This window comes from Streptopelia decaocto (genome assembly GCF_964273445.1).
Source record: "Streptopelia decaocto genome assembly, chromosome: 1".
Taxonomy (NCBI): domain Eukaryota; kingdom Metazoa; phylum Chordata; class Aves; order Columbiformes; family Columbidae; genus Streptopelia; species Streptopelia decaocto.
In genome coordinates, this window is record NC_138663.1 from 71,480,737 (window position 1) to 71,498,724 (window position 17,988).

The following is a 17,988-nucleotide window of genomic DNA, read 5'->3' on the forward strand; positions in this document are numbered from 1 at the left end:
AGTGGCCTTCGAGGCTCTTTGCTGCTTTTGGACACATTCGCAATGGCTGTAAAAAAAAGCCGCCTGACAAAAAGAGAAAGGGTGGAAGTGAGCATTTCCTATGGTTTCCCTATACCTAGCATCCACGTTTGTCTGCTGCGGGAGGTCATGGCAGCTGCACAGCCAGCAGCATGACGAGGACGACCCAAGTTGAGTAACTGCAAGGAAAGGCCAATTGTTATTTCTTTTTTTTAAATGCAGACTGAACCAGGTCTTTTTAACTAGAGAAAATAAGCAAACAAACATAGCAAAACAAAAAAAAGCCTACACAACCCCACACCAAACCAAACCACAAACCTTTGTGTTAACTCCTCTCTATAAATGCCAATACCTCTTTGCAGCTTTCCTTGAAGCTGGCCTAAATACACACTTACATCCTTCCTGCCTCCTCCCCCTCCAAGTGAGCTCCTCCAGTGCCAGACCTTGTGCTTTTACCTCTCCTGGCACGCAGTCCCGTTCCTCTGGCGCTCAGGCGGGGAATTCACTCACAGGACTCAGAGGGTCAGCCTTTATTTACCCACCACAGAGACTAAAACTGTCCTTTGGGAATCTGTGTAAGAATCGGTTTAATTCCCATCTATTTAATTCCATACACTAGCAATAAAAACCATCTGGAGAAGGGGAGCTTAAGCAGAGCCTGCTCCTTGCCTATAGCCAAGGCAGTCCATGATTTTCAAGACACCCTCATGTGTCAGATGAGTGAATTTGCCTTCTCTGAGCAGCTCCCATCAACCCCCACCTCCCATACACAAGGTCTTCTGAAAGACACTCAGGTCTTGGCCTTCTTGCCCACCTCTGAGAAGCAATTTGGGAAACACATTGAGACTCCTTAGAGCCAGCAGCTCTTCCACTGCCCTACAACCATCTGCAAGTGTTTATCTGAGCCATTGTTTCTGCTCTGCTTGCTTCAAGCTCCCTACTATGCCAGGCCACCGCAGTTGCGGGCAACTCCCCCATGGGCAGGTCACCACCCTGTATCCATAAGCCATGACAGATGTGGAGCTGTGCTGTCACCAGGCCCTCGATGGCTTCACAATCACCAACTTCTCCTTCAAACATGACCACTGAGTCAGCTGGCATCATCCCCAGCCTACAGGTATAGAAGAGTTTAGAGAGTCAAAAGACTGGACCTGAAGCCTGTTAAGAAGCAAGAGAACAACAGAGGGCAGAACCCAGCACACGAGGACCCAGTCCCAATTCTCATCAACATGAGGGGTTCTTCTGCCCAGCCTGGTCTTGAGTTAAAAAAAGACATGTTATCAGTGAAGGGGTGAGAGCTCCCAATGCACATTTTATTTCTTTCCAAAAATAGTTGCTCCCAATAAAGCAGCAAACCTGAGGCTGGACATGTCCAGAGTAGAAGAGAGGATTACTTCCCCCCTTCCTACATCAAACAGGATGGAAGAGTTTTTGCAGTTTTACTTTTAGTATAGTATCATAAAAACAGACAAGCCTAAAACTCATCTTCCAGCATGACATATTTTTTTTTTGTACAGCCAGTGACACTCAGAATGTGGGTCTGTTTCTATTTCAAAGCTTGTGACTCCTCCATGGATCAGCAGCAGCAGGACACTAATTTATGCCTCAGCTTCACATTTTAAACATGAAATGACATCTACTGGGCTTTTCTCTCTTCAGATGAAAACAGATTCATAATTACTTCCAACAACAAGGCAAGATGGATACTTCCCTGCTTAAAAGGGCTCCAGCACAGCCCCTCCTGCGTCTCCTCTGCGCTACACAGGCCCATTTGTAACACCACACTGATGAAACAAAAACAATTGAGGGTACTTTCAGACATCTTGCACACCACAAATTCTTGCATTCATTTTAGAATTCTTCTTGGCCCACACTGCCAAGCAGAATAAAGACATTAATTTAGCCTGCAAAAAAAGGCCTGAGATCAGCACTGGACACTGCCCAATTCTTTTGAAGAGACCACGCTGAAAACAAACCAGTGCCCTGTATGTACCTCTTACCTGGCGTGGTTTTATAGCACCTCTGTTATGGGCATGTAAGTGTCCTGAGATCTCAGAAACAGAAGTCATGTCTTGTTAGTTCAATGACTGAAGATGGAAATTGCAGCTAGACATATTTTCCTTAGCTGCAGAACATGCAAAGGCAATCAGAAGTTCATTAAACTTGGAATCCAGTTTCTAGAGAGGCACTGCTGACGTTCTTAACAAAACAAATACATCTCATAAAAGGATGCTCTGTCATTCCCAGCTTCTCCACTCCCTCTTTAAAATGCCAATAAGGCGAGATAATGCTTTGTTTCCTCCCCACTCAGCAACAGCCTTCAAGAGCTCAGCTAGACATCCATTTGTCTTGTGTCCCTCTGCCCAAACAATGTGCTGTCAGCTCCCATCCCCTACAGCTGCCACTCAAAAAAACCCACAGCAATTAAGGTGCAACTCTTATCCCAGAAAGTTCACTTGCTACAACAGCACCCTGAGCACAAGTGGCCTTTCCCTTCATGTTGTCAGGTGCCTGGCTGGGGTTACACAAACTCCTTCCTGCAGCTGCACAAAAACCACATCTGAAAGTGACAGGCGGGAACATGACTGCATGGAACATTAGTCACGATGTGCTGGTGTGAAAATACTTTTCAATCAATGCACTTAAGACAGCTCCTCTTTCTGTACTGCTTGAAAACAAATGTGCTCAATGAATGGCTTTTTTTTTTTTTTTTCCTCTTCCCCTCTTCTCTTTGATAATGTCACGCAAAGTTAGCACCATAGATCGTGATGGCTTCCTGATGATGGGAACATCCTCTGCTTCTCCCACTCATCCCACACGCTGGTAAGTGATAAACTTACTGGGGAGCATCTTTACCAGGGTAGAAAACAGAGATGCCCAGCCAAGGATCCCACATCCTTCTCTTCAGCATCGCTCATGAGCACAGCTCTCAGGAGTACCCTCCCTCTTCATCACTGCCAGGTAAACCACTAGAATTTGTGTTTAAGTTTTGCTTATCACATCCAAGACCGAATCCCACGCCACAATGCTCTTTTTGCTCCCTCTGTAATTTGTCATTGCCATTGCTGTAAAACAATTGCCAAGGGTTAGTCTGTAAATGTTGCACAGATTGCAGTCAAGTTACAGAACAAAGAGTAACCATTTTAATTGGCTCTAACATTGAGTCTTAGCAATCATTAGTAGGTTCATCATGGCCATTATTTCAAAAGATTTACAGCTAAATCCATACCTGGTCCCTTGATGGCATCAGGCAGGCTGCTGCACCTATAACATCTAAGATTTAACTATTTTGGGAGGCCTTGGGTTGCGCAGAAGAATTCTGAATTCAAAAGAATAAGAAGGTTCAGTCTTGAAATTAGCTTTTCCACCTTTACATAAACCTTTTCCTGTATATTGTGTTATTGGACAGGATATGTTTGCTGCTACCCCGTGGTCTGACTTCCGCAGCCCACATATCCCTCGCAGCTGACTCGAGCCTGTCCTGCTCAAGAGCCACCAGCATCTCTCTGCCAACTGGCAGCCCGCCAAACTTAAGTTATGACCGCTATCACTAACCGTTGCTAAAAAAAAGAATCCTAAAGCTACGATTAAAACAATACCTACATCTCGCCCAGCACTGATGAACCAGTAGACTTCTAAGTGCTTGAAAAAGCAGGGCCCTATTTCACAGAGGTGGAAGAAGATGGACAGCAAAGCCCAACAACCAGCAGCCATCTGGCACCTGTGGCTGTAGATGCTCCAGCCAGCTCTACAGCTTGGATACATCTCGTGTCGCAGTCCTGTTCTGCTGGACTTTCTTTACTTACGCTTCCCTCAACACCGCAGCTACTTATCTTTCTTTTTCAAAACAGCCAAACCATAACATAAGCAAGTGAAACTCAGGGCAACAGCTTCACATTACACAAAATCCAAGGCAACCTCAGGCCACCTCCTTCAGATATGCTGCGCGATCACAGGCTCAGCTCTGCAACAGAGCACTGAACAGGCTGCCCAGGGAGGTTGTGGAGTCTCCTTCTCTGGAGACATTCAAAACCCGCCTGGACACATTCCTGTGCAACCTCATCTAGGTGTTCCTGCTCCGGCAGGGGCATTGGACTAGATGATCTTTCGAGGTCCCTTCCAATCCCAAACATACTGTGATTCTGTGATAACTAAATCATCAGGAGGGAAAAAAAAAAAACCACCAGTTGAGTCTTCCTAGGTTCTCTCTCTTCTTCAGTGGTTTGGTCTCCTGTCCCATCAGCTTGCTTGAATGACCCATCAGCCTGGCGGTCACAGGAGCGGCAGAGCCCACCACACGAAGGGAAGCGCCATCTCCCCCATCGCACATCTTCCTGGATCCCAGCCCAGTGTTTGCTGTGCTCACGTCAGACTTTTAAACGCACAAGATTCTTGAAAAAAAAATTATCTGATTTTGACGGTAAGTTTCCTAAATTGTCACCAAGAAAAGGTTAGAGTAATTTCTAGCTTGTTGACTTTAACTGCTAAGAACACTCTTTTAGAGCTTTCAAATTGCTGCTTTTGCAGAACAATCGTCATCCACCTAAAAAGTCATCTCTAAAATTTATCACCGATATAAAAATGTTATGTTGCATTCAAAGCATTAGAAATGCTTCCATACTTCTCCTAAATGACAAAGTTTAAGTAGAATAAATAACAAAACCCCACCCAGACAATACAGAAGATTAATGAACCTGTGTGTGCAACACTCTCACAGAACCTCTCTCGTGTGGAGTACAGCTCCACAGGAATTTATAATAAACTCCTAGCCTGTCTTTAATTAGCTGTTCCTGGAGAAAGAAACATCTTTATCTGTTACAGAGTGATCTGTTGCTTAAATGATAACTTGCACAATTATAATACAGAGCCTTATTTCAGATTATCTAATAATTCTGCTACAAAACACGGCCTGCGGTTCCTTCATTTCCTGATTTTACACTGCTGCCATAGAACATTCCTATATTCAAACAAAGCTTGCGTATGATAAGACAGCAGCACTTCTAAATGTTATTTACCTTTAGGGTTTTATTTTATCATAAATTTCAGCCCTGTACTTTCAACGTGTCAGAACGACTAGTTTTAAGCAAGTGCGTTTTCCCATCAAAAATACCCAATCTCTTTGAAAAGAGATGACCACTATCATTAATGAGATGTTTCTCAGAAAACACCACTGTTCTCATTTCAGAGTGAAGAGTTGCTATCCAAAATAGTCAGCATCATTACTTTTGCAAGCCATCCAATCTAGTGATGGTATTCTCAGCTTCACACTTGGGACCTGTTAGCTGTAGGTCTTTTCCAGATATCCTTCAGAAGGTCTTTCAAAACTTTTCAAAGGGGGTGCTACCTTTGCCATATTTAGTCAGAGTTAGACACAGTACAAGAAAATGTTTCCTAGAAGAGAACACTACTCGAGAAGAAAAAGCTTTGATATTTGTTCCCAGGGAATGCAAAGGAGCTGAGTTTTAACTGTTTCCTCTGTTTTGTGAAGTGGTAAAAGGATTACCTAGGACTCCCTCTCTTTTTTTTTTCATCTGGGGAACTGCAAACAAAGATGGGTTCAAGCACCCTGCCGCGCTCACACAGCCAGTCCAACACATCTGGTTGCCTCAGACCTACCTCCCATGTGCTGGGCAGATGGCCTGTACACGCACAAGAAGGCTGAAGCGTGAGATGTGCAGGGGCACAAGCCCAGCAGTCAGGAACGGGGGATCTCTAGACATCTGCCAGCCCAGATGAAGCTTTTGCTCTTTCCCCAACAGCCACAGTTCTCATATGAACATCCAAATCAACAACTTCTCGCCAGGGAAACTCAATGGTATGTCAGTTCTAACAACGTCGGCCACTAATAGTCTGAAAAATTTCAGAAAGATCTTTTTGAAGCTCCACATCAGCTGCTCCAAACAGAACATGAGATGAGCCACATACATCCCAGTGACGATACGAAGAGGAGGACAGACTCCTTCATTCCCAGAAGAGCTGCTTTCGAGACGGACTCCACCACACTTTCACAGAGGTGAAGCTCAAATGTCCCACCACTTTTCTGGAGGTCACAATACCTGATAGTAAGTCTTTGGCTTCAGGGAAGCCTCAAGGAAATATTGAGCACTGTAAATCATTTCCATAGGAAGCTCTTCTGAGGCTACAGACTGTCATTCAAAATTTGATAACAGGAGTACATACATACCACCACCACCACCAATCAGTGATTCACATGAAAGTTTGATGAGTGAGCAGCAGTACCTAATCCACCTCAAACATTCATTTTTACTGTGTTGATCCACAGTGGCCTCGAGATTTAAAAAAGGATGAGTATTTCTCTCTCCCCATTTATGTCTACAAATGGATCTCTAGAACAAACAGACCCAAAGCAAGAAGGCATCTGAAAATTTACACTATGACCTGGCAGGAAAACTTCTAATAGAAAAGTAAGTAGTGCATTTTCAGTTCCCACGTAGCTTAGGTCAGGCATAAGCAAGAATTAAATTCTATGGACTGGATTAAGCAAAAGGAAAGGCTATGACCCAAGAATCCTTTCTGACCTTAAAAATTCTTATAAATTCCTTCTCATCTACTGTTGTTATGTTGGTTTGTTTTACAGCCACTAGCTGAGCACCTTTTTCAGCTTAAATTCATCTGATTTGGGATTTTTTCTTTTAGATAATTTGCAAGTCCTAGCGATCGCTCTTCAAATACACCACTTTTTCTTCTGGTTAAAAAAAAAAAAAAACCAAAAAAAACTTATTTTTTGTCCACTACACCCCAGTTTGGCAGGTCATACACTTGATTATAGGATATTCTATTATACCATAATTCAGCACTTTATCCAAGCTTCCAGAGGTAGATGACACATCCAGTCAGGAACAACGCCCACACAAATTAATTACTAGTAAATGATATGTTTCATACCTCTAGAGCAGTGTTGAAATAATGGCTAATAATGTTCTCATGTAGAAACATTCATGCCCCAATGGCACAGAAACATTAAGGAAACTCTACCCTTGATAAAAAGCAAGATGGGCAGATTACTCGCACTGAGGCTTTGCAATACTTTCAGCATGAAGTCATCTCTGCAGACCACATCTGATTGTTATCGAAATGCTAATTATAGGGCTGCTAACACAAGGTCAACCCTTCTCCCCCAGCCTACAACCTAGCATCTTTAAGTCATCAGTGCAACTCCAAATATTTGCAAATAACACTTGCTAACCTATCTAAGATGAACTTCAAACTGCTGAACAGCTTTAGCTAACATTCCTGACACCCCCCAACCCCGCCAACCTCTCTCTCCCCAATTCTCACTTAAGAGGTAGAGTTGATGCCTTGAAAATTTCAATTCAGCATTGAAACAGAAGGTAATCGTTAAGAACAAAAGTCTGTAACGTGACTTTTCCTGTATCAACACAATCCAGCAGAGAGGGAGAGGATCATTTCAATCTACGCTAACCCCAGACTCGCTATATTTAGAAAGAAAAATCATACCATTTTCGGTCTTCATTGGACTAAGCCAAACAAGTAAAGCTTTTCCCATTTCCCCTTCCCTCCGAAATTCTCCACTCCCCAGGCATCCTTATAGCCCTTCTGTCGTACCATGAACTCACCTTCCTTGAACACAGCGAGAGCTGTGCACGGTGTATCAGATGAGATCATCTCACAGCCTTGTGCAATACAGTCAGTACGTTCCCATTTCTCATGGGAATATCCTGTGGGATGCACTCAAGGCTGACACTTGCTTTCTTCATATCTCGTATCTGTTTCATGCCCAGATTCAATATCGAGTCTTCTAACTCTAGAACGGTCTTCAATAGTTCTTATTCCTATTTGAAGACCTACAATGTTTTGTGGTGGGGTGGGTGTTTTGTTTGTTCTTTGGGTTTTTTTTCCACCTGGGGAAACAAAGCTAAAATAAGACACCCAGTTTCCTACTTTAAACAGGCTGTGAGGAGAAACTGAATTCTATTATTTCTGGTACCTGATAATCATAAACTCCATGCACTAATCCTGATTAAAACATTAATGTAAGGCTTAGCATACTAGACTTTCCATCTTCAGTGCCAGTCTGTTAAGCACCTAAATTCTATAACAACATACACCTTTCTGACTGGGTGACCTCATTAACGTTTATAAATATGTAAAGGGTGAGTGTCACGAGGATGGAGCCAGGCTCTTCTCGGTGACAACCAATGATAAGACAAGGGGAAATGGATACAATCTGGAACACAAGAGGTTCCACTTAAATATGAGAAGAAACTTCTTCATGCTGAGGGTGCCAGAGCACTGGAACAGGCTGCCCAAGGGGGTTGTGGAGTCTCCTACTCTGGAGACATTCAAAACCCACCTGGACACCTTCCTGTGTAACCTCATCCAGGTGTTCCTGCTCCGGCAGGGGGACTGGACTAGATGATCTCCCAAGGTCCCTTCCAGTCCTTAACATCTGTGATTCTGTGTGTGACTACTAGATGCTTGTTTAATTTTCTACTCTTTCTTGGAAATTTGATGGTGGAAAGGATTCCACTGTAGGTCTTTTCTCAAAAGGCCATAAGAAACGAAAGCACAAGAGAAGTGAGCATGCTGGAACTGATTTCACAGGTATTCTAAGAGGGAGGGACTGGTCATTTTATGACACCAAGTGAAAACACACTATGTTCCCTAGCTTTTCTAAAAAGCATGGCAGTGTGGCATTAAATCCTCTGAAAATACAAGTGGCATTTCAACCAGGTTCTTCGCCATTTCAGATATATTACATCCCAAGGAACTCTCAGGTCCCTTTCCCTAGATTTGGGACATTGTTAATTTAAGTCTGTGAACCAAAAGGCTTGATTTTGCTTGCAAGTTAACATGGCCTCATCTAGAAAGTCTTTGCACGTGATGTCAAAACTAAACACATGTCCATTTTCATTTTTGCCAGGTTTCATTTAACAGGCTTACTTTTGATCCTCTGAGCCCTTTCCTTTAAGGGGATGAAAGTAACTTGGTGATCTGTTCTATATGAGTACATGGACCTTGAAGCAAAGGCCTTGACGTTGAAGAAGCACTTTGGACTTGGTAAGGCCATTAATATTTTGCTAACCTAATTCAGTGTAGTCAGAAGGTGCATCACTCTCAGGGCATGTCTGCTGAAAACAAACAGTTTTCGAAACTCAGCTCTGATACCACCTAGAGGGAAACCATAACTAACAGGAATGGCAACAAACATCTCACTCAGTAGGGTACTAAAACAAAACCAAAGACCAAGTGAAAAACACGTCCACAAAACTTTCCCTTCATTTGAGCCTATTCTCTGAGGGGACACTGGTCAACTCTGACTGGAGCACGAGATGCATCCCAGATACTCCAAATCTTTGTGCTCAGGGAGGGACAGAGCTAATAAGCGTGACTGTGGTGCATCAGCCCGTAGGAACCACGTGTGCTTGCAGCAGATAAGCACCTTGAGCCTACCAGCAGCCTTGGCTAAAGGGATCCTGCACTGCATCAGCCTGGTCCCCAAGCCAGCCAACGTCCTTCCAAGGTTTCTAGCCCAGCATTCATTCATTCATTCATTCATGGTGATGAAACAGCCTCCTGCACTTAGCTCTTCCCTTTATCAGCCCCTTCAAGGTACCTTTGTCCTTCAGCTTCCACCAGGGAATGTTGGACCCTCACCAGCTGTCCCTACCACTGCCAGCCCTCGCACCTCTAATGAGGGAGGTTCAAAGCCATGGGCCCTGCCCATAGCAAACCCATCCCTCCCTCAGAGTAGAACAAAACCAAGCTGATGACTTCTGCAGGTCACATTTCCCAGCACTCTTTGCCACCAGGTGACATGTCTCTTCGATAAAACAAACACTCAGTGTTACAGAAACAATGTAGTTGCGATAAAGGTCAAAAATCCCCAAATTGCTGGGCATGTTTTACTTCATACATGTGGTGACATGAATGGTTGAATCACAATTTATGAGTCTTAAATGCATAGCATAAGCTACAATGTGCTTGTATATAATGCTTGTGTATAAAAACGCTTTTCTTGTTAGTCTGTCAAATGTACTAGACATGTTGCTTATGGAAAATAATTATTTAACTCCTATTCATAATTTTAAACGGCTGAATTATATTGGGAGACATGATGTGGGGTGTGTGTGGCTTCAAAAGTTATTTACTAATACTTGATAAATATGAAAGGATGTATTTATGGATGTCTTAACTTTATACTTGAGAAGCCCGTTACAACTACCTTTTGCAGCAAGCTGGTAAAAAAAAATTCATACACATTCTGCAATATTTGTTCAAACTAATGAGCTATTGCCATGGAGGAATTTACAGGTATGAAACAAGCCGTCCATTGTAATTTGCCGTGTGGCAAACCAATTCCTGATATTAACGCCTGCCTGGACAAAAGTTGTTTAACTGTTAAGAACAGTTAAAGACTATAAAAGTAATGTTTGTTATATTAGAAGATGTGCTGTTGTGTTTTGTTTTGTTTTTTTTTTTCCCCCATAGGTGTGTGCAGCTTAGACTGAGATATTTTAAATTTCATTTTGTATTGTAAGAAGTGTTCTGTTTCCAAAATTATTGTCACTCTGGGATTCCCATAGCAAGAAAAGCTACAGATAACACTGCCTCAATATTGTTTTCTCAAGGAAAAGTACAAGAGCCCAGTCAATAATCTGCTTTCAAATACATTTTAAGCACAGTTTAGCTAGGAACTACATTTGCCTTTAAGGGTACATAGGATACTTCAAGTAGCACATCCCCTTTACCAATATTGGAAGTCTAATAAGAAGTGCTGAAGGTCTTTCCATTCAAAGCTTCTTTGAATGGAGCTGAGATGGCTTTCAGCTTCACTTTTGCTTTCACAGAAAGAAGCCAGGCCGAAATCTTCCAAGTGTGACTAGCAATTTTTGGATACTCAGCATTAGATATTTGAAAGATGTGATTTCTGAGAACCTTAGCACCTTGTGCATGAAAAATAACATTTTTTTTTTAAGGCACTGAAACTAGACACTTTTGGAGGCACACAAAGTTATGGGCCCTTACTATAAATTTAGCTCTGTTCCCCTGCCTTTGTCTATTCTACTAGTTTCCCATTCCCTGTTATTCACCATCCCCTATCAGACAACTCTACAAATTCTCTCCCGGCCACCCAAAACAGATATCCTCCACTGATAAAGCCTTCATGTAAGTAGCCCTCTTCCTGCTTCATTTCCTTCTTTCCGCCAAGTCATACCTAATATTTAGTGCTGGTCAGCGTTTGCCTTCAAACTAATCTTGGCAAGAAACCCTCCATTTTACAGATCACAAAACTGAGGCAGACGCTCCTGGCGAAGAGAGCACACGCAGCTCTCACAAACCCAACAGCAGCTGGAGTTGCTCAAAACATCAAACTAGTCATAACGCAGATCTACAGCACTGTCAGGGAGAGATGTGTGCGGGATGCAGCAAGTTCAGACCTCCCGTCTACAGCCCGGACCCTGAACTCACCATAGAAACAGAAGAAAAACACTTCAGTTGAGCTCTTTTGTCCCCACTAATAGACACTAAAGATTTTTCTTTTTTTAAATTACATACAACACCTAATAATAGGCAGATGGAGGTTGTTTTATCCCTGCTTAGCAAGTCATGGTTCACCCCACACTTTTTAGCCTGAAGTTATCACATTCTCCTTCAGGTGCATCATCAACTCCGTCCCCACCATTAAACACTCTGTGGCAAAAGCTCCAAGGTGCAGGTAAGATCAGTTTAACCTGTTAACTAGCTATAATTGCCTTCTATACCCTAGAATTTTACAACATAGTATCTACTGGGTTTTAAAAATGCATGTTTTTCCTACTGTACACATATAACAAGCTCACATGGGTCCAACATACCATCAGTAGACAGACTAGATCCCATTCCCAGCCCCATCTGAACAGAATGCCCCTGTGGTGATTCATCCAATAAGCTAAAAATTTTCATCCTACAAAATACCAAAGCATAGACAAATTACCCAGAAAATGCTGCACACAGGCATTTTTCTTTAAATCTGTCAAATTTTGTGAGATGCCATAACCCTGAATTAACACATACCTAAATCCCAAACTGCTGTTCTGTTGTTTCTCAAACTGATAAGGAGAAAAAATTTAAAAGAATCCTAAATATTTCAGCAGTCCTGGCATTAAAGCAGTATTGCAACAGATGGTGAGTCAGCTGCCAAAAATTGATATGAAACATAATATTTAATGCATAGTGGTTATTTTTCCCTAAAAAGATGCAAGCACATCCTTTTTTTTTTTTTTTGGCAGTAAAGACAAAGCCTATTGTCATAAAAATCAATCCCTTCCAAAACCAACAGTTTGGGTACGATTAAGTGTAACTGCTGGACAGGCAGTTAAGTCAACTACCTCCAATCACATCTTCAGTTCTTTCCCCCTCAAGGAAACACTTGGGTAAATGTATTTCTTCTTGAGAGAGAACAGTCACAGCAACCTGGAAGCTGCACAAGTTCTACATTTAGGACCTGATACAGATCCAGCCAACACACTGCAAAGGAATTCTGGCTAAATCGGGGAATGGGATGGAGAGCAAAGCTAGACAGTTTTTGTCCCCAAAGTAAGGGAATGTGCAGATGAGTCTACTTAGATCTGCAGTAACTACTGTCATGCAGTGTTCTTGTTTTCCTTAGCTTATTCTCTTTCCAATTAAGAGCCATTTAAATTCAGCTCGTGTGCTGATTTACAAACCACCACAGTTGATTATATGTTATCGAGGACCAATAAATTTGCAATGGTACTCTTGAGTTTTGCCAGAAGCAATGAAACTTTTTTCTGGCCACACAGACAATAAGCAAAAGATATTTGCCCTGGGACATTTTGTCAAGGAAAGACTAAGAAAAATCTTGGCTGCAGGCAGTATGACTGTAGCACATGATACAGTACAACTGTTACAACAAAGTACGGTCAGTGACAGTCTGAAGAGTTAACACTCCTCAGACAAATGGGAGGAACTAGAGACTGAAGCTCACCAACATTTTGTAGTTAAAAGCATCAATCACTTGGTAAGTCATGTTATCAGAAGAAAAACACTTCACTGCTTACAGTGTGAGAGGAAAAGTGAAATACTGACTACTAAAATAGGGATAAAATAATTTACTGTCCATGTCAAGCACACGTTACGCTTTTCACAATACACTTCATTTTCTCTTTCGTTTTTACTCCTTACCAAGGGTCAAAGCTTTGTCTACACAGCAAAAGCAAATCACTATTGACAAATGGGCGCAGCCAAATGCGGTTTCCTTTGTCTACACTTGTAACGAGAGACATACCCTGCTCTAGTTCAGCTGCACCCCTCGTTGTCAACAACTGTCAACAGCGGTTCGATTTAGTGCACCAAGGAGAGTCCAAGCAATTTGGAAAGAATGATTTAAGCTGAGTGGGTCCCACCCGGCTCCTCCAGAACACACACGCAGAACAGCCAATGCAAGAAAAACATTTAAAAATTAATAGGCAAATGAACAGTAAAAACCCACCAGATCTGGCACAAGGACTGAAAGCATCTGAAGTTACTTAAGTGCTGTGACCAAGAAAAAAAGAACAACAAAACAAACAAAAAAACCAACCACCCAACAGACTTGTCAGCTGCCCAAGTTACAGAGTCACCCATTTCTCCTTCACTTTGTCAGAGAGGAGTCTGTGGTAAAGAAGCTACTGACAGTATCACTATCATCATTGTATGAAAAACAAAATGTGTTATGAACTGGAAGAAAACATCACCATAGCTGATTTGAAATGGACTCTGCCACTTGCCCTATAGAAGGCAATTCCAACTAATGCAGATTGCACTGGTGATGTCTACCATGACTTTAAATCATGTCGATATTCCCTCTCACACTTTAACAGCCAAAAGAATTACAATCTGCTTGGATTAATGCAAGTACACTGTCATTAGATTGGCAATTAAATCCCATTTCTGAGATTGTATGATCTGAGTCACCAACATCTGCAAATATCTTTACATCTTGTGTAATAGCTGGCCTCAGATCTTGATACACCAAAGTAAAAAGGTCTTTTTAATGGCTCCCACGTTATTTTGGACTTACAACTTCATGCTGACAGCAGCTTCTCAAAACAGTCCATGAATCAAATTTATTATCCAGTTTGTCATGCGGGGTTTTCTTAACTCTAAGCCAATATAGCAACAACAAATCAAGGTCACCGTTTATATTGCATTAATACAAATTAACCACCTGCTCAAAAATTTTTCTTTTGACATTGGAAGGTACTTGGTCTCACAGACTTTTGACATATGCAGCATGCACCGGTTCTCCTATACATCTGAGAATATGCGAGAAAACACTCTCAAACAGCATCTCCTCTTGTGCCAATCTGTCTTGACTTAAAAAAAAAAAAAAAAAAACAAAATTGTCAGCCATCCTACTGCTTCCAACATAACTAGTTACACACATGAGAAAGACAATCCAATTGCAGGATACTTAGCCCAGGAATTCATGTCCTCCCCAACAGTATCATTGAATATTTAAGCAGATCAGTGATTTTCAAATTATGGTTTACTGGTAAAAACAGCAGCACAGGAAGACTGTTCCATCAGCCATACGGATCAGAGAAGAGAGAGCATGTCATGGGCTCTGAAAACGGTCCAGGCTCTACAAATTTGCTGAAAAAATAAATACTACCTTGTCCAACCAGAGAAGATGTTATGATAACTATTTCTTTCCTTAAATTAGAGCTTAATCATGATGCATAATAAAATGTTCGGCATACAGATCTAAATAACGTTACCTTTAAAAATTCCAGTCATCTTTTAATTCTTCAATAGTTATTTACAGTACTTGCCATACCAGAGGAACACCCACCATCTACTGCCAGGAATCACAGAGCATAACCAATAAACACACCACCGAACCATAACCACAATGGGAGCCAGGAAGCTTTGCTTGAAGTGCAGACTCGCACAGTTGGTCTTACAGGGGTCACTCTGAAGTGGACTCCCGCAAGTCACCCATGGCCATTGACAGCAGGCACCTGCGTCCATAGCGCAGGGTGGCCACGCTGATGCACCCAGCCCTTCCCCACCAGAAGCGGGTATGCTGCGGGCAGTACCTCCTTGATCCGCTTCACAAGCGCGTTCTGATCGAAGGCAACTGCTTCTGCGCACTGCTGAAGATGGTCTTGGTACCGGAGACACAGCTGCAGCACCTGCTGGGGGTCCAGCTTTTCCAGTTTGGTGTTGGTTGGAGAGGTCTGCCCACTGAGGAGTCCTACAAGGCAAGGGAAGGACCAGAGTTAATCTGACTGTTCGCATAACTAGTTCAAGCTGCAAGACAAGAGGCAGCAGAACAAACTCAGAAGAAAAGCTTTATAAGGGGTAATTAAAAATTAATTCAAGGCCTTTAGCAATGTAATAGTCCAGTGAAGGCTGAAAGTTGGAAAGGTAGGGATTGAAGATTTATGGATGGTTAGGATTTATCACAGAATCACAGAATGTCCTGAGTTGGAAGAGACCCACAAAGATGATCGAGTCCAACTCCTGTCCCTGCATATGACAACTCCACAGTTCACACCATGTGTCTGAGGGCCTTGTTCAATCACTTCTTGAACACTGACAGGCTTGGGGCCAGTGTGGTGCAAAGAACAGTTTACCAAATAGCTTAGCCCTCCTTGACAGAATTTAAACACAGACTCTAAACGCAGATCCATAATGCACATCACCTTGGTTTTCAGCAATATGCTGTATAAAGTGAGTTCTGTTTCTTCTCCACAATCCTAAACTGTGAAAAATGAACCCCCTCCTCATTTCTGGATTCCAGAAGGGGAAGGAGTTGGGATCTGCCTTCCCATTTGGGCTTTGGAATCAAGCTATTTTAGCTAGAATTATGCTGTCAAAAAATTCCCTGCTCCCCCCAAACAAACTTGAATAAAAAATGACCCACCTAAGGTAAATTATTAGTGGTTAAATGTCCATGGTTTGCCCACCTTGCATTTTTAAAGCTTCAGAACCCTTTCATTGTCTAAGATTTTCCTTTAAAATCTCAAAAACTAGCAATATACTTTTTTTTTTTTCCTATATGGAATCAAGATACTTACCTACTCACATGACCAGGTTTCATAAAAAGCCCACCAAAAAAGAGGTATCAGACTTAAAAATGGGACACTGGTAATATCCAGACAACCAAAATTGTCCAGAGAAGTTTCTCCTGCCCACTGTTTGTTGCCTACAGAGCGCAACTTGAGAACCTTTGCTGAGCTCAAGCATACATGTGCCATACCGACCGCTTTCCCCAAAGCTGCTGGAAAAAATAATGCTGAACTCTAAGGCCATCCTTTTTTTGCTATTTCATTTACTTTCATTTCATTTTCCTTCAGCATTAGCAGAACATTTTTCTTGTTGAGACACCATCTGTGACAAACAGCACATACACACAATCTGCTTTTCCCAAAACATCCATCAAACTATGTAAACCGAATTCAGTGACTGCACGCATGTGCCCTTCGGGACTCTCAGTTTACAGACAGGAAAAGACATTAAAACAGCAAATGTAAGCAAGTATCACACTAAGCAATTAAAAAGTCATAAATGCCAGTTATTTGGATTGGAAAAGTTCTTCTAAGAATGTACCTCAGTGGGAAATGGAAACTATTTGGATGGCCCCCGTGCCTATCGGAAGCTACAACTGGTGACACCAAGTTCTTGCCAAAACACAAGAACAAGATAGAAACCAAGACATAAGCCAGAAGCATCTTATGAATTTGAGAAAGTTAAACCTCTTTGAAAACATTTGCAGACAGAAATAAAAACAAAACTAGAACAGCAATTTCATCAGTTATGATGAAATAGGTTTACTTTTCATCAACACTCAACATTTTATTCTCTCAGGATGGTCTCAATTACCCTTCGCACAAAACCTTTTCTTTCCTCATCTTAAGAGGAAACAAAAAAAGATAATTTTGTTTCACTGACTTGCTGCCCACTACAATTGCGCTGCCTGAGTCAAGAGGTCAGGAGAGGAAACAGACACTTCACCATTTAGTCTCAAACCCCTGTATTAGCAATAGTCAAATTACCTTTTATCTTTTAGAAAGAATAATCTCAAACAAAATCTTAGGTCCAGCAATATCAATTGCACATCTTTCAAGCCTACTTTCAGCTGAAGTGCAAAACTTCAACAGAAGATGGAAACAAGACTTTTAAAAAATGTGTACATTACATGTTCTAGTACTTCCTTGGTTTGTTAATTCTGATCTATAAAATTATCTTGTCAGGATAAATGTTCAAATAATGTTGTCAACTTTTAATATGTTGAATGTTCACACAGGAATGAATAGTTCACCATATACCTGAGGCGGTTATCCTGTTTCTGCACTGATCAAATACATGATGCTATCAACCAACTAATTTTCTTTTATTACAAATCTCTCACCAACTTCAAGAGCAAGAAAAAAAAAATAGATGCTTTGTAAGAGATCTAATTACCATGAAGTGTGTATTTTGGCCAACTCACGTTGCCTATCAGAATTCTGAAGCAGAGCAGGCCAAGGACTGTAAAATGAGCTATAAGGGAACATGCTGCTCAAACTTATGTACTGACAACCTTGTACAGGTTACATAATGCTAAAAGCAAAATTAATAAACTGTAAGGAGCCTCTAATTCACCATCCAGAAAAACACAAACTCAAGTGAAAGCAGGCCATTAACTGTTCAGCTGGAGTCCCTCCATAAGGCAATAGAGCTGAAAAGACAATCCAGTACAAATGTTTGGAGTAGTGATAAAAACCAAACAGCAAATGCCACTTAAAGATAGACTATGGTATTATTTTGAGTGATGCAGAAGCAAGAAGCCAAAGGAATTAGCTTCTCCAAAGACCCCTGGGATCATGCTTACAATGCCAGAGAACAATTTAGCTCAGAGTTTCAACTTATAAGAAAGGAAACAGTAAACAAAAGCATCAAAAAGGCCATGCAGCCTTCCACCTGGCAGAAACACCCATTGTCAAAAAGTTGATC

General features: G+C 41.7%; 1 protein-coding gene across 1 annotated transcript in view; it reads right to left on the reverse strand.

Moving 5' to 3' along the window:
- Positions 1–17,988, reverse strand: part of BORCS5 (BLOC-1 related complex subunit 5) — a 73,666-nt gene that overhangs the window by 7,564 nt on the left and 48,114 nt on the right. The window contains exon 3 of the mRNA XM_082068683.1: positions 15,087–15,244. Within this exon, the coding sequence (XP_081924809.1) occupies positions 15,087–15,244 (158 nt within the window). The remainder of the gene's footprint in view (positions 1–15,086; positions 15,245–17,988) is intronic.